Genomic DNA, 16,472 nt, shown 5'->3' on the forward strand with positions numbered 1-16,472 from the left:
GGATCAGCTCCTGTCCCCTGGGAGCAGAGGGGATCCCAAGGATCAGCTCCTGTCCCTGGGAACAGAGGGGATCCCAAGGATCAGCTCCTGTCCCCTGGAAGAGCCAGGGCCAGCAGCCCTGCGGGGCTCCCAGTGGTTCTGGAGGAGCTGGGTCACCGTCTCCAGTCACGGCTGAGCGGGTTGGGGTCCGGCACGGGCCGGGCCCTCTGGTCCTGGGGGGCTTTTCCAACCTCAGCCATCCCAGGCTCGGAGCTCAGGGGGTGCCAGGGATCGTTGGGAGGATCCCCTCTGTTCCCAGGGACAGGAGCTGATCCCTGGGATCCCCTCTGCTCACACAGGGACAGGAGCTGATCCTTGGGATCCCCTCTGTTCCCAGGGACAGGAGCTGATCCCTGGGATCCCCTCTGCTCACACAGGGACAGGAGCTGATCCTTGGGATCCCCTCTGTTCCCAGGGACAGGAGCTGATCCTTGGGATCCCCTCTGCTCACACAGGGACAGGAGCTGATCCTTGGGATCCCCTCTGCTCACACAGGGACAGGAGCTGATCCTTGGGATCCCCTCTGCTCACACAGGGACAGGAGCTGATCCTTGGGATCCCCTCTGCTCACACAGGGACAGGAGCTGATCCTTGGGATCCCTGCTGTTCCCAGGGACAGGAGCTGATCCTTGGGGGGATCGGGGATCCCCTCTGCTCACACAGGGACAGGAGCTGAGGCTCCTGCACTCCAGGTGCAGCCTTTCCAGCCTCAGCTCAGAAATGCGGCTCCTGCCCTGTCTGCCTCTGCTGCAGAGAATTCGGGCTGGAAGGGCGCTGACAGAGCGGGGAGGAGGCAAGGGGGCAGAACAAAGGGAAGATGAGGAAAATCAGCTCTGCCAGGTCCCTCTGGGGTTCCCAACCTTCCTTTCTCCGAAGTCACCAAGGGATCAGAAGTCTCTTAACATCCACACGCTGTTTCTGAGGGGCTGCTGCAGTTGCCATGACTTCAGATTGTGGCAGAGAAGGACAAAGTTGTGATTCTGTTCCAGGCAGCCCCTGCAGAAGGGGAAGGGACACGGAGGGCTGGGCTCGTCCCCGCACTCTCACCTTGGCCATGTACATCAAGGCCACCCTGGGAAATCTGCAAGGGTCCCTTTCTGCACAGACAAAGAGATTTTCTGTCCAAATATCTCTGAGACGTGACACGGCATCAAAAACTGCCTGAAACAGTCCCTGCGAGATTCTTTGGGCAAGTCGGGAATTCCCGCTCAGTTCCTGGGGAAAACATCTTTATTTACCTCTGAAAAGCAACGGAGCATCTTTTAAACATCAGAGCGAGTTCCCCGTCAGTCCCCCTCCCTCCAGCAGTGTCAGACCCACAGACACATCCCAGGGCAGCCGAGGCTGTGATTGCAGCCCTGAAATGTCCCTGCAGCTCCTGAAATGCCTGAGAGCTCCCTGGAGAGCTGTAAAATCGTGCCTATAAATACATGAAAAATAACCCCGGCAGGGGCAGCACAGAGCTGCTTAAAGAGTATTTTTGGCTTGTGCTAAGAAGTGAACTGGGGACTTTCTGCTCCAGCAATTTGGCTAAGTGTGGGGATAAGGCCAGATAAAAATAATTACACCTGATAGTCCCCTGGTTCACCTGCTCCTGATTAACATCTGAATAAGAACTCTTTAAAAAGATGCTGGGAGTTGCAATCAGCACAGATTTGATTCGGGTCTGATTTAGGAAAGATGGAAAACTCCTGAGTCCCTCAGAAGTGCTCCATGGAGCTCTGGAAGGGAGGGAGGGAAGTTCAGCCCAGCAGGATGATGGATTGCTCTCCCACAGCATCACAAAACCTTGATGAATGAGCTGCACATGGTGCTGCCTGGGAAAGAAAGGAAGGAAATGTCCACAACAACAGCAGAGAGTGATGAGCAGAATTCAGGAGAGGAGGATTGCTCTTTGGCAAAATGGGTAGGAAAAGTCATTGAGAATTGTGTTAAATTATAGAAATCACAGTTGTGATCTGTGCTTGGATTCCTCAGCCACTGGGAGCTGGCACCTCTCCTCCTGGAGCCCAGCACGAAAATCAGACTGGTTTGGGTGGGAAGAGACCTCAGAGCCCACCCAGAGCCCCCCAGCCATGGCAGGGACAGCTCCCACTGTCCCAGGAGCTCCCAATGTCCAGCCTGGCCTTGGGCACTGCCAGGGATCCAGGGGCAGCCCCAGCTGCTCTGGCAATTCCATCCCAGCCCCTGCCCACCCTGCCAGGGAACAATCCCTGCCCAAGATCCCATCCAACCCTACTCTGAAGCCATTCCCTGGCTCCTGGCCCTGCAGCCCTTGGCCCCAGTCCCTCTCCAGCTCTGCTGCCCTTCCTACCCCCAGACACCTCTCCTGCAGATGAGTCCTGCTCATTCAGTTCACTCATTTCTGCCTGAAGTCCATGAACAATCATGTTCATAGTCACAAGGCCTATGAAAAGTCATGAAATATCTGGGGCTTTGGTGACTCTGAGCCTGCCCAGTGTCCCTGCAGGGAGAGAAAGCCTTTGGGATTTGCTGTGAGTCTTCTCCTTCCCAGTGTGTACCTCGGCAGCAGGGACAGAATGCCTCTGTCTTTGGGCGTCGTGACTGAGAAAGGGCATTTATGGCTCACAGGTGCTTCTAACACCTTCCTGTGCGTCAGGGGCAGGGACTGGAGTGCCCAGAGATGTGGGTGAGGCAGAGACAGAGCACGGTGCAGGCTGGGTGCCAGAAATGCTGGGACGAGCAGCTTTGCCCGATGCTCTCCCTTAGAAGCGAGCGCATCCTTCCAGCCGAGCTTTTGCCGCGTCATGCTCTGCTCAGATGTGCTTCCCATGCCAAGAACAAACCCTGCCCGAAAGCCCTGCTCTGCAGACACCTAAACCCACCCAGGACTCCCATCCAGGAAATTAAGTCGCTGCTCTTGGCAGAATAGGGCCCCCCCAAATTGCAGAGTGGGTGGTGCAGGGTGGGAGGGACGCGAATAAACAAAGTCTGGACAGGCCTTGATAGCAAAATGTTTATCTCAAACCTGCCCCCACCCAGCTGGCTGCTGGGCCTGTGTGACTCAGCTGATTTTGGGTAGGTTTTATGCCAGGGATGAGCCAGGGTAGATGAAAGTCTTCAATTTGTTTATCTTCCCCTCAGAAAAATACGAATCCTCTCAGTTTCCCTCGTCTAAGAGAGACACGCAGGTTCTACAGTAAAATTCTGAGCAGTTCCTCCGTGCAGAGTCCCCGGTGTGTGACCCCGGGGGTGGCAGGACCTTATCAAGCCAGCATCCTGAAAACACAATTTCCAGAGGCAAATCCCACCCAAACCAACAAAACCACCCAGAACAAAGGCAGGGGTGCTTTCCGTGACCCTGCTGCGGCTGACGGCCCAGCCAGCCGTGCCCCCAAGCCCTCCATCCCCCCAGGGACACTCAGACGCAGACGAGACTTCACAGGATGAGCTTTATTTGGCTGTTAGAAGCTGTTGGCTCGGGCTGGCAGCGTGTTCCGCGTGTTCCGCGGGCTCCGCGGGCTCCGCGGGCGCCGCCGGCCGCTCCTGCGGCTCTTCAGTGGTATTTGCGGGCCAGAGCGTGGGCAACCACGCGCACCAGCTTCTGCCAGGCGGCCTGGCAGTCGGGAGTGAAATCCTTGCCGAAGTGGGCGGCCAGGACGATGATCAGGATGTCACCCAGGAGCTGTGGGGACACGAGCAGGTTAGCAATGCCCTGTACGTCCCCACACGAGCGCTCACATTGCAGCCAGGGAAGCCTCCGGGAAATCTGCAGTCTTAAAAACCTCCCCCAGCTCCTTCTTAAGATGCACCTTAAACTGCTCTGTCTCTAAAGGTTTGTCTTCTGCTACCTCATGGGAAGAGTAACTAAAAATTATTCAGGGTTTTTTGGACTAAATTTTTCTTTGTCCCTTCTGGTTTTTTTTGGAGTTTCTCTCGAGCAGAAGAGCCAGCCGAGCTCCTGCTGGCCCAGGGGATTCCTGCCAGTCCCAGCCCAGGGACAAACAGTGGGGTTTATTCCCCACTGAGATACCTTCAGCCAAAGTTCTCTCTCGGTAGATCCTCTTTGGCTTTTGGCATCCAGCCGCCACCTCCTGCTCCTCACTCATCTCTCTGTCCTCCTCTGTGCCAGACTTTGCTCTTGCTCCTTCTCCTCCCCCCTGGCTCAAACCTCTTCCTGCTCAACAGCTGCTTTCACCTTGTTCTCCATTCCCTCGCTGACACCACGTCCTCCCCTTCCCGTCCCCCTCCCGCAGCCCCTGCCACCCCTCTGCCTTCCCAGCAGGCTGCACCACATCCCTTCCCTCTGTCCCCCTATCCCCCCACGGCAGCCCCCAGCCCCTTTCCTCCCGCCCTGGGCTCAGGCTTAGGGGAGACGCTGCAAGGGGAGCTGAGGGCACGGCTCACCCTGAAGTTCTCGGGGTCCACGTGCAGCTTGTCGCAGTGCAGCTCGGACAGCTGGGAGAAGGTGTTCTTGATGCTGTCCAGGTTCTTGACGGCATCCCCGAAGGAGGTGAGCACCTTCTTGCCGTGGGCCTGCACCTTGGGGTTACCAAGGATGGCGGTGGCGCTGGACAGGTTCCCGAAGGAGGCGAAGAACCTCTGGGTCCAGGGGTAGACGATCAGCAGCCTGGGGAGAGACACAGACACGGTCACACCGACGCTCCCGAGACAGGAGAGGTTTCCCCGTGCAGGCAGCAGGTTCCTGGAGCTGGACCTACCTGGCCAGGGCCTCGCCGCCGCACTCGGCGACATTGACCTTCCCCCAGAGGCCGGTGATGAGCTGCTTCTCCTCGGCTGTCCACTGCACCATGGTGCTGGCAGGTGGGTCGTGTGGCGGCTGCGGAGGAAGTCTGGGCTCTTGCTCCCGAAGGATGGCACGCTGGGCAGCCGCTCTCCCGCCCCGCTTTTATGCGCTGCGCCGCGCCCCTCCTCTCCCCCGAGCGCCCCTCCTTTGGCTGGGCTGGGGGGCCCAGCCTGGCGCCCCAGGGAGGGGAGCCAGCATCAGGGTGGGGCCCCAGGGCAGGGTGCCCAGATCCAGCGCTGGGATCCACCCGCCCTCCCGGCCTCTGATTTGCAGCCCTGCTGCAGGGTGGCTTTATCTCCACACAGAGTCCCAGCACGGCTCCCAGGGGAGCCCCTCGGACGGTGCCCACCCATGAGGCAGCAGCTGTGGACCTGGGGCTCTTGGGCTCTCTGAATTCACCAGTTTCTCCTTCTCCTCTTCTTGCAGGACCTGTGAGGCTTTGGGCTCTCCCTCTGCTCTCCCATCAGCTCTTAAAGAGTTTGATTAACTTCAGGATGACACTGCTAAAAGCACGGCAAGGCCTTGCAGCCAAGAGGGAGCTCCTGTCTCAGAGAACCTCTTGGCAAAGGTCCTGGAAAGGAGAGCTTAGAACCCAGGGCAAACCAAGTGCAGGGGGTTGGCTCACAGGGCATGAGGAGGGCTGGGAAGACTGGGATTACTGGGATCCCACAGAATCCCAGGGGCTGGAAAAGCCCTCCCAGCCCAGGGAGTCCCAGCTGTGACCCATCCCCACCTTGTCCCCAGCCCAGAGCCCTGAGTGCCACGTCCAGCCCTTCCTTGGGCACCTCCAGGGATGGGCACTGCAAAGCTCCCTGGGCAGCCCCTGCCAAGGCCTGAGCTCCCTTTCCAGGAAGAAAAATCATCTGCACAGACGTGGAGCCTGAGACAGTGCCTGACCCAGGGGTTCCACAGCCCGGTGATCAGTGGTGCTCCTGAGAAGTGGGAGAGGCAGCCGGGTCTCCTGGGGCTGCTCTTCTGCTCCCGTGCCCAGCTGGAGGTGGGAGGTGGCGTGCAGGGGACAGGGATGGAGCTCATGGGGTACAGGAATGCCCTGGTGGGGTCTGGATGACCTTGGAGCAGTGTTTGTGTTCCTGCTCCTGCAGGAGGGGGCTTGGCCAAAGGACCGGGGTCAGGCTGGGGGTGACACTGTTCCCCAGCCCTCTGCAGCCAACACTGGTGTTTCATGGAATCACAGGGTCCCAGACTGGTTTGGGCTGGAAGGGACCTTAAATCTCATCCAGTCCCATGCCCTGACAGTAACCTTCCACTAAGCCAGGTTTTGTCCAAATCCCATCCAACCGTGTCTGTGACATTCTGCCTTTGCTAATCTAGGAGTGACTTTAAAAACCCCCACGCCAAGAGAAGGGCACACACAGGAAGTTCCGAGCCATGGCCCCAATCTCCCCGGCACTTCTCCACACTCTTGTACAGTTCCACTCCACTCACTTTGTGAAAGTCCTAAAACATTAAACTGAGCAATGTTACCTAATGTGTCCAGAAAGTGCCAGAGTGTTTCTGTTTGTATTTTGTGTTGTTTATCAGGGTTTTGTCCTGAACATTCCCCTGGGATCTCCACCTTAGACAAGTTTCACTTGAACGAGATCGTGGCTCGTGTTATCCCACGTTTGCGAGCTCCCCCAGCCCCGCTGTCCCTCCATCCCCATTCCCACAAAGAGCCAGACATCTCCTGGTGGCTGGAGCAGCTGGTGTTTATTTGGAGGTCAGAGGCCAGCAGAACCCGAGGAGGACTCCCCAGGAGTGTCTCCAGGCAGGAGGACTCCCAGGAGCTCAGTGGTACTCGTGGGCCAGCGCGTGGGCCACCACACGGACCACCTTCTGCCAGGCGGCCTGGCAGGCGGGGGAGAAGTCCTTGCCGTAGTTGGCAGCCAGGACGATGATGAGGATGTCACCCAGGAGCTGGCAGTGGAGGGAGAAGAAGCTGTCAGCTGGTGCTGCCCCACATCCCTCCCCAGTGGATTTATCCCGGCCCCGTGCAGGGCTCCGGGCTCCTGGCACAGCTCCTGCTCTGGCACGTGCCGGGGTCCCTGGGGGTGCTGGATCCTCCCCCCAGCACCTTCCCTCGCCTGCTCTGCACTGTCCTCCCTCACCTTCTACTGGGTTGACCCCTTCCTTTTCCATCCCTACCCACCCTGGCTGCCCCCGGGCTCAGAACCCTCCTGCCAAACTGGCTGTGCTTTTTTTTCCTTCTTTTTTCCCCTTCTCTTCTTTTTCCCTTCTTAAAAAACTTAAATACTCTCTAAGTTTTTCCTTTAAACTCCTGTGAGTGGAGTTTAACCACTCCCTCACAGCCAAGCTCAGCTCTTCCCTCTAAATCCCATCTCAGTTCCTTCCCTTCTGGCTGCTCCAAGATGTTCCTTCTGACCGGGACACGTTTGTCTCTGCATTTCTCCCCGTTCAGCTGCCTGGCTGCCTCCTCTCTCAGACCCCAGCCCCAAAACTCCTCTTTGTTCCCCCAAACATGACTGTCCTGTCCCCTGCCCTGCCCCTATCCCCCCCAGGCTCTCAGGCAGCCCCAGGGTTTCTCTCGAGGTCTCACTGATGGTTAGACCCCTCTGAGACCCCCGAAGCACCTCCAGAGCTTCAGCAGGAACCTCAGGCTGGAGCTGAGCACGGCTCACCCTGAAGTTCTCGGGGTCCACGTGCAGCTTGTCGCAGTGGAGTTTGCTCAGCTGAGCAAAGCATTTCTTGATGCTGTCCAGGTTCTTGATGGCCTCCCCGAAGGAGGTGAGCACCTTCTTGCCGTGGGCACGGACCATGGGGTTACCAAGGATGGCCGTGGGGCAGGACAGGTTCCCGAAGTTAGAGAAGAACCTCTGGGTCCAGGGGTAGACGATCAGCAGCCTGGGGAGAGACGGAGGGACACAAACAGACATAGAGACACAGATGTTCAGGGAGAGGTTTCCCCGTGCAGGTGAGTGGTTCTGGAGCCAGACCCACCTGGCCAGGGCCTCGGCGCCGCACTCGGCCACATTGACCTTGGCCCAGAGGCCGGTGATGAGCTGCTTCTCCTCGGCTGTCCAGTCCACCATGGTGTGAGCAGAGGGGCTGCCCTGAGCGCTGGACGTGGCCCCGAGGCTGCCCCGCGGATTTTTATACACGGCTTGGCCTAATCTCAGCCCACGGAGCCGTGGCTCGGGGCTGGGGAGGGAGCGGGGCTGCACGGGCAAAGATAGCGGCTTTGGAGGCTGTCCAAGGGGGAGAGAGGCCCCTTCCCCCTCTGTCTCGGAGTGGACAAGCATCACCTCGGCCACGAGCACAGCTGGAGCTGCAGCTCCAGCCCTGGGGACCCCAGGGTGCCACTGGCACCATCCCCACCCTGGCCACAGCGCCATCCCCTCCTGCCAAGTGAATCCCTCGAGGTGTTTGCACATGGAATTGTAGAACCCCAGACCTTAAAGCTCATCCAGTGCCACCTCCTGCCGTGGGCAGGAACACCTTCCACTGTCCCAGGCTGCTCCAGCCTGGCCCTGGGCACTGCCAGGGCAGCCTCAGCTTCCCTGGGCATCCAGAGAGCCTCTCCAGCACTGCCTTAGTGCCCCGGGGCACTTACCCACAGACATTAGCCACAAACTTGACTTTAAACTCCCCGAGAAAGAATTCAAGGGGCTTCTGAATTTGAAAATTATTCAGCCATGGAGAAATTTTAAGGAAGTCTGCTGTTCTGGGCTGGCCCAGAGGCTGTTTGCAGCAGTGGCCACTGGACCACGGCACCATCAGCCCCACTGGGGCAGATACAGCCCCCAGGTGCCTGCGAGGGTGGCAGGGTGAGCCTGGTCAGGACTGCACCAGCTCTGAGAAGTCCTGGACCCTGTGAGACCTGGAAAAAACCAAAGGCAAGGACAGCCCAGACAGTCCCAGCCTTGGGCTCACCCTGGTGCTTCATTTGTTTTTATAAGAAAGAGTTAATTTGAAGTATGATTTTAAATGCCCTGGAGGCAGCAGCGTGGCTGGGAGGTTCTGGAGCTGCCAGCACAGGGACTGCCTGCTCAGGGAGCTCTCTGGACACTGGCTGGGAGGGGAAATGTTCATCCCAACCTGCTGAGCAGGGACAGCTCCTGTAGCTCATTCTGAGTCTGCAGAGTCAAAAGGAAATCTCCTTTCACCCAGTGCAACCCAGCAACACCTGACAGCTTATTCCCAGCTGGTCCCCAGACAGACAGAGAGCAGGGCCTGCTCTCAGCCTGGGATGGATTTCACCATGCTCAGGACCCTTCCCTCGAGCATTCTTCCAGCTGGGTGTTCCCTGTGGTGTGGGTGGAAGATCTCCCAGCTCCCGGAATCACAGGATCGTGGAATGGTTTAGGTTGGAAGGGATCATCAAGATCATCTCATTCCACCCCCCTGCCACGGGCAGGGAACCTTCTGCCAGACCAGGCTGCTCCAGTCTTGGCCCCTTCCACGGACAAGAAGCTTCCCTTTCAGAGACAAACCATCCCAACCAGGGCCAAAGGCAGCTCCAGTGAGGGCCCTTCTGCCCCAAGCAGAGTTTCTTGGTCCCTGATTGCAGCAGTGTCCCCGCCAAGCTTTACTGAGCCCTTATCAGCAGCTGTGCCCAGCTCTGCTCTGGAGCCAGGCCAGCCTCCACTCTCCTCCAGAATATGCAGGGCCCTGTGTCTTAAGCCAGCAGGTCCTGAGGGTCTCTTTGCTCCTGTTTTAAAATCCCAGAAGGGTTTGGACTGGAAGGGACCTCAGAGCCCCCCCATTCCCACCCCAGCCATGGCAGGGACCCCTCCCACTGTCCCAGGAGCTCCCAATGTCCAGCCTGGCCTTGGGCACTGCCAGGGATCCAGGGACATCCTGCATCCAGGGCTCTCCTGTGCTCTCCTGACCTGTTCTGGGTCAGGTGGGCTGGTGGTATTTGTAACTTTGCTCTGTGACACCAGAGGGAGGACTGTCACTGGCAGGGGGGACACGGGACCCCTGGCAGCACCCCCTGTCCCTGGGCAGCAGGAGCAGCCAGGCACAGCCCAGCCAGCAGGACGTGCTCCAGGGCACCACCAGGACCTGTCTGCAGGAGAGGGGCAGCACAAAGGTCAGGATGTGGACACTGAGATGAAAAGTCACGGCCCCCAACCAGGGACCCAGCCCTGGACACCCCAACAGGCCTGGGGGTGCTGCTGGGTGCCCCCACCATCCGGCTCTGTGGTGCTGGAAAATTCCAAGGCTTTGAACTGGAATGCTGAGAATGGCCTGACCTCCTGCAGTCCTGCTGAAATGCCCATTTGCTGGCTGAAGGGAGAAGCTGTGCTGCAGGGAAGCTGCCTTCAGATCTGGGGCTTTTTTCCTGATTCTTTTCCCCCTTGGTGCTGCTGGCAGGGCTGGACCTGCCTGGCTGTGCAGGATAGAAGGGCTTAAATGCAAATCCCTGCTCTATCAGCAGAAAGGCAGAATATTTATACCTAAATCATGCAAAGCAAGGGTTTCACCATTTGAGACACTAACATGCCTGTCTTTCCTTGTTGCTTTTTAGGCTGTTCCTGGAAAAACTTTGCTGGAATGGAGATGCCTACATAGAAACTTTCAATTCCACTGAAAAGATGTGCTTCCATTAAGCCAAAATGAGTAAAAAAAGGCTCTAGCCCATCCTGTCTGAAAGCTGCCCTCATCCCCTGCTCTTGGGATCTTACACATTCCAGATATCAAACTCTGATCAGGACGCACCAGTTTCCATCACTGATGCAGAAACTACTTTTGATCAATTTAATACATCAGTAGCAAACTATGGAGAGGTAAATTTCTGCCTAATCAGTGAATCTCTACAAATTTATATCCTTGCAAATATCCCAGGAGGAGAGGCCCGGGGCCCACAGAGACACAGAACACAAAGAATTGCAGAAAATGTATTTTTTATTGCCTGTCACAGACACAGATGCCTCCCGAGGCTTTAGTGGTACTTGTGGGCCAGGGCATGGGCCACCACCCCGACCAGCTTCTGCCACGTGGCCTGGCAGGCGGGGGTGAAGTCCTTGGCGAGGTGTGTGGCCAGGACGATGACCAGGATGTCCCCCAGGAGCTGAAGAGGGGAAGGCAAGAGGGAAATTGGGTCAGCAGGTGCCAGCCCCTCACCCTGCACAGCCCCCCGGCACCAGGGGACCCCCAGCCCCCAGAGGGTCCCGGGCTGTGCCCAGGGGAGCTCTGACAGCTGCAGGACAAGAGCCCCGTGCTGGCCCTGGACACGAGTATCCACCTGCTCCATCTCTGCTTCCCCTCACATTTGCCAGCTGCTAGACATTTTTCTGCCTTGCCTTTTCCTGCTGTGAATCCCCACACCTCCTTCAGCTGAGGGTCAGTGCGAGGTCCACCTTCCACCTCCCCAAAGCCAGGCTGAAGCAGAGACAACATCCTGCTCCTTTTCTGCAGCCGTGCCTGCGCAGGCCCCCAGACTTCGAGAGAATCTCTCTGTGTTTGTCACCAAATTCGTCCCTGCAGTCCAGAGCCTGGTATTGCCCTGCATGATTGAATTCCCAGCCTTCCCCTGTCCCCCAGTGCCCACTCCAGCCAGCCAAGTCCTGTTTGCTATCTGAACCCAATAACACAAGTTACTGATGCCTGTTGGAAACCCCCCGGGCACTGAGGTGCTCTGAGGAAGGAGGAACAGAGGCTCCAAGGACAGCTCACCCTGAAGTTCTCGGGGTCCACGTGCAGCTTGTCGCAGTGCAGCTCAGACAGCTTGGAGAAGGTGCCCTTGAGGTTGTCCAGGTTCTTGATGGCCTCCCCGAAGGAGGTGAGCACCTTCTTGCCGTGGGCACGGACTTTGGGGTTACCAAGGATGGCCGTGGGGCTGGACAGGTTCCCGAAGTTAGAGAAGAACCTCTGGGTCCAGGGGTAGACGATCAGCAGCCTGGGGAGAGACACAGGGGGAAGCAGATGGTTAAAGCCCCCTGGCTGGGGCGGTTTCCCCGTGAGCGGGGCGGGTTCCCGAGCCGGACCCACCTGGCCAGAGCCTCGGCACCGCACTCCTCCACGCTGAGCTTGGCCCAGACGCTGGTGATGAGCTGCTTCTCCTCGGCTGACCAGTGCACCATGGTGCTGGCTTTGCTGGGCTGGACACAGAGCCTGGAGCTGAGCCCAGACCCTGCTGGGTTTTTATCCCCTGTCCCGGCGCTGCCCGGCCCCTCCAGCAGGGCCATTGGCTGGGCTGGGCGGGGGTCCCCGCCGGGGGCTGGCCGGGCAGTGGTCACTGCACTGAGCTGTGTCATCGAGGAAAGCCCTGTGAGCCCTTAACAGGCCAGCCCAGGACACAGGACCTCTTATCTCCCTCTCCTTGGGCCCTGGCTGCCTGTTCACCACAGGCATGGACATCCCACCCATCCCTGCCACAGGCACAGACCCCTCAGAGAACGGCTTTACAGTCATGGGGTAGTCTGGGCTGGAAAGGACTTTAAAGCTCATCTTGTTCCATGTGCCATAGGCACCCTCCACTATCCCAGGTTGCTCCAAGCCCAGTCCAGCCGGGCCTGGGACGCTTGCAGGGATGGTGGCAGTGAAGCAGAGGTCACCTCCTCAGCTCCAGGGTTCCAGGAACGCCTGTGTGGGCTGCCAGGGTGGGCTGCAGCTGTGAGCAGGCTCCTCTGCTCTGGCCGTGGGAGCCCTTCAGTGATCTCTCCCTGCTGGGAATTAAAAGCTGTGCACAAGGACAGCAGGACCCTGCCGTGTCACAGAAACATCCCCCGGGCCCAGGTGTGGCTACAGGCACACCTGGACTCTGGCTGTCACCTGCACAGCTGCTCTCCTGCCTTCCAGGCCTCCAGGGAAGCTGTGCTCCCATGCTCAGAGAGGCAAAGCCGGGATGCTTGAGGTGTCAGGCATCCAGAACAGGCTGGATGGAGCAACCTGGTCTGGTAGAATGTGTCCCTGCCCACAGCAGGGAGCTGGAACTGGTGATTATCCAACCCAAACCATTCCACGATTCTTTGGATCTGTGGCTTTGGGTCTGTCTGTGGGCAGTTTAAGAAACCTCATCCAGACCTCTGAAATCTTCCAGTTACAGACTGATACTGGACCATTGATCTGAGAAGGCTGGAGAGGAACTTTTTACATGGGGAGGCAGAAATAGGAGCCAGGGAATGGCTGCCAGGGGCAGAGGGCAGGGCTGGATCTTGGGATCTTGGGCAGGGATTGTTCCCTGGCAGGGTGGGCAGGGGCTGGGATGGAATTGCCAGAGCAGCTGGGGCTGCCCCTGGATCCCTGGCAGTGCCCAAGGCCAGGCTGGACATTGGGAGCTCCTGGGACAGTGGGAGGTGTCCCTGCCATGGCAGGGCTGGGAATGGATGGGGTTTAAGGTCCCTCCCAAGCCAAAGCAGTCTGGGATTCTGTGATCTCATTGGAGACACAGTGGCACGAGCCCATCACCCTGATCCCACTGGGGCATTCACATGTGTAGTCACATTTTAGCTCCTCACCACAGGGTTCTGTAAGACATTATTAATTTTTTCCATTTCTGGGTGGTGGGAGAGGCCCCTTCAGCAGCCCCAGGCAGGCTCTGATAGCCCGGCCAGGGGCTGTGTGGGGCAGATAAAGGTATCGCCAGGAGCCCGGTGCTGGCTGAGCTCCTCACCTACAGAGCAGACACAAGACACACCCGTGCTTCTGAAGAGATCTGAGGACTCCAGAAGTTGTCCAAATCCATCCCACAGATCCCAGGAGTGCGATGGAATGTGTGCAGCCCTGAATTCCCAGGCAGACATTCCCATCACGTGAGCTGGCTGGCAGCTGCTCGCCCAGCTGGGGATGACAATAAATGGCCTCAGTGGCCTCTGCATTTATTACTTCTCTGGAGCCTGAATTGCCTGGCATTGAAATTAAAACCCAGGCTGCATCTGGGGCCATTCTCAGCAATGCACTCGCCTCCTCTCTGACAGGAGATTCATTTTCAGCTCTGCAAGGCTGAACTTTAAAAGGGAAAGGATAATGATGCTTTTCTGCTGCATCTGAACCAGCAGCAGGGAAAAGCTCCGGGAGCAGGATGGTGAGCCTGGGACAGGGAGGACAACATCAAACCCAGAGGCTGGAGGAGAGTGTTAACTGCAGCATTAATATTATTTTTTAAATGTGGTTAATAAATTCTGGGTTTCTGGAGTCTGTTGAAAACAGGCAAGGGCTTGGCTTGTGGTGAGAAGCCTGCAGGCCTGGACCCGTGCTGTGACCCATCAGGGGCTGGTTTTACTGGTGTGGGAGCAGGCTGACTTTCCATGGATGGCTAATGATGGCCATAAAGGGCTGAGGGGGAAGGAGGAAGGCAGAGGAAACAGGAAGAAGAGAGGCAAAAGTAATTTTCATTCAGACAGGCCCATTCCATGCTGCTCTCCTGTATTGATCCCTTTAATGGTTGGTTTTATCCCCACAGCAGCTCTTTAACCTCTAAATCCCTTCAGATGGGCACAATAGCAAAGGAATAACAGCAGGTGGATCAGGCACTTAATCGGATTAGGCTCTTGTCTCTGCATGAGGAGAGTCTGGCGTGGCCTTTTCAGCCACTCTAAATGGACACATCAGCTCCAGGCACCCACTGGCCCCTTTGGCTGTAGCATTAGCCCTGTGCCTGGCATGAGCTCGGAGCTGGAGGTGGTTCCCCAGCAGCACACTGATCCTGGCCTCAGCCCCGTGCTTGGGGCTGCAGGGGACACCAGGAGCCCCTGGAGAGCTGGAGAGGGACTGGGGCCAAGGGCTGCAGGGCCAGGAGCCAGGGAATGGCTGCCAGGGGCAGAGGGCAGGGCTGGATCCGGGGATCTGGGGCAGGGATTGTTCCCTGGCAGGGTGGGCAGGGGCTGGCACAGCGTGCCCAGAGCAGCAGAGCAAAGCCAGATGCTCCCAGCCTTTAGGGAAAGGGGCAGAGCAGCTGCTCTAAACCCATTCAGGATGTGGTCAGGGATGAATCTGGGTAATGCAGCAACAAGTGCATCTGAATCAGCACAATTTGTACAACTTTCCCTGGCTGGGACTGGTTGTTGCCTGAACGTGGTAGAAAAGAATTTCTGGAAATGCAGTTTTTTCCTTAGAAGGGACAGGGATGCTGGGAGGCACCACAGGCAGCAGAGGTGTGGGGGCTCCACAGGGGAGACTCCAGGCAGGCTGGAATTTCAGAGCAGAGAGCTGGATGCCATCCCCATGAGGAGACTTGTTTCCTCTGCTCTCAGCACAAAGATATTCCTATTTTTTTTTCTCTGCTGTAACAATCAGGGGAAATGCAGCTGAGGTTAAATGAATTCTTCTCTGGCCCTAACAAAGTTCTCTCATTTCAGGATCCAGATTTAACCCTTGGTATTTTCTAGGTCTGACTCCAGGAGGTGTGGAGCACCCCTTGCTCTGACTGCTCCAGCTTGGCTTTCATGCCACGTAATCATAGAAACATGGAATATCCTGAGCTGAAAGGGACACAATCCCGGGATCCTGGTGCTGGAAAAGCCCTCCCAGCCCAGGGAGTCCCAGCTGTGACCGATCCCCACCTTGTCCCCAGCCCAGAGCCCTGAGTGCCACGTCCAGCCCTTCCTTGGGCACCTCCAGGGATGGGCACTGCAAAGCTCCCTGGGCAGCCCCTGCCAAGGCCTGAGCTCCCTTTCCATTGTTCCTGAAATTGTTCCTGAAAAAGGACCTACAAGGACCATGGTGTCCAGCTTCTGGCCCTGCCCAGGACTGCCCCAAGAATCCCAACACGTGCCCCACTTCTCATACAAACATGTTTTAATTGACTTGGAGCCTTTCACCGTATTGCTTTAATTTCACAGGAAATCTCCGGGGTCTGGAATGTGGCTCCTGGGTAACACTGCTGGGGGCTGGGGGTGGCATGGAGCAGAAATGCACCAAGAACCTGCCCCAGCCTTGCTGGTGCCTCCCTGTCCCTGTGTCCCTGCAAAGGGAGCTAGCAGGGCGTGCTCAGCCCGGGAGCCCCCGGCTCGAGGGGTCCAGAGCCGTGTGAGGTTACACGAGGTGAGGCACAAGAGTCAGGATGTCTGGGGGAAAGCCAATCTTAGTGAAACTGCCTCTGAGTTATCCCTCACCACAAGAACTGGGGCAAAACCATCCAGAAATGGGCAAAAGCAGGACTTTTACTGCAGACATGCTCTCTTAGGGCAGAGGTTCTCCTCGGTGGTCTGCTCTCCCCCTCGCCCTCGCTGGGCTCGGGCTCAGCACAGGAGGGACTCGGGCTGTGGCTGGAGGGGACACGGCGGTGGGGAGGGGGGGCCAGGACAGCGGGGCTGAGGGAGGCAGCTGTGTGTTCCAGCTGTGCCCAGCTGTGTTCCAGCTGTGTGTTCCAGCTGTGTTCCAGCTGTGTGTTCCAGCTGTGTGTTCCAGCTGTGTGTTCCAGCTGTGCCCAGCTGTGTGTTCCAGCTGTGTGTTCCAGCTGTGCCCAGCTGTGCCCAGCTGTCTGTTCCAGCTGTGTTCCAGCTGTTCCCAGCTGTGTTTCCCAGCCCGTGGCTCGGCTGCCCCGCACACACCGGGCTCTCCCCGGACCCCGCCCGCCGTTCCCGGCCGCAGCTATCGGCCCCGGGCAGCGCCGCAGCCCCTCCCGAGCCCTCCCCACAGCCGGGCCTGCAGCCCCGATAACCGGCCCGGGGCTGTTCGGGGTCCGGGCTCTGAGGGAACTGGCCCGGGGCTGTTCGGGGTCCGGGTTCTGAGGGAACCGGCCCGGGGCTGTTCGGGGTCC

The 16,472-nt window shown here is 58.0% G+C and overlaps 3 protein-coding genes and 1 long non-coding RNA gene across 5 annotated transcripts in view; 1 reads left to right on the plus strand and 3 right to left on the minus strand.

The window, feature by feature from the left end:
- Positions 1-3,438: 3,438 nt before the first annotated feature.
- On the minus strand, positions 3,439-4,934 carry LOC107199739 (hemoglobin subunit beta). Its single transcript, XM_015617172.3, has 3 exons — positions 4,722-4,934; positions 4,408-4,630; positions 3,439-3,685 (listed from the first exon to the last, which is right to left on the minus strand). Exons 1-3 carry the CDS (start codon positions 4,811-4,813, stop codon positions 3,557-3,559), a joined length of 444 nt encoding a protein of 147 aa, XP_015472658.1. The 5' UTR covers positions 4,814-4,934; the 3' UTR covers positions 3,439-3,556.
- Positions 4,935-6,495: 1,561 nt separating this feature from the next.
- LOC107199744 (hemoglobin subunit beta-like) lies at positions 6,496-7,913 on the minus strand. Its single transcript, XM_015617188.3, has 3 exons — positions 7,766-7,913; positions 7,447-7,669; positions 6,496-6,724 (listed from the first exon to the last, which is right to left on the minus strand). The coding sequence occupies exons 1-3, from the start codon at positions 7,855-7,857 to the stop codon at positions 6,596-6,598; spliced, it is 444 nt and encodes a 147-aa protein (XP_015472674.1). The 5' UTR covers positions 7,858-7,913; the 3' UTR covers positions 6,496-6,595.
- Positions 7,632-16,472, plus strand: part of LOC117244917 — a 16,889-nt gene continuing 8,048 nt past the window's right edge. The window contains exons 1-3 of one of the 2 annotated variants that reach the window (XR_004498878.1): positions 7,632-7,739; positions 10,299-10,557; positions 15,100-15,314. This is a non-coding gene — a long non-coding RNA (uncharacterized LOC117244917). Of the gene's footprint in view, positions 7,740-10,298; positions 10,558-15,099; positions 15,315-16,472 lie in introns of those variants that run through there. The other variant, XR_004498877.1, reaches the window with a different exon arrangement.
- LOC107199723 (hemoglobin subunit epsilon) lies at positions 10,658-12,912 on the minus strand. The gene is made up of 3 exons (XM_015617121.3): positions 11,762-12,912; positions 11,447-11,669; positions 10,658-10,841 (listed from the first exon to the last, which is right to left on the minus strand). The coding sequence occupies exons 1-3, from the start codon at positions 12,025-12,027 to the stop codon at positions 10,713-10,715; spliced, it is 618 nt and encodes a 205-aa protein (XP_015472607.3). The 5' UTR covers positions 12,028-12,912; the 3' UTR covers positions 10,658-10,712.

Source organism: Parus major, chromosome 1 (assembly GCF_001522545.3).
Source record: "Parus major isolate Abel chromosome 1, Parus_major1.1, whole genome shotgun sequence".
Lineage (NCBI taxonomy): Eukaryota > Metazoa > Chordata > Aves > Passeriformes > Paridae > Parus > Parus major.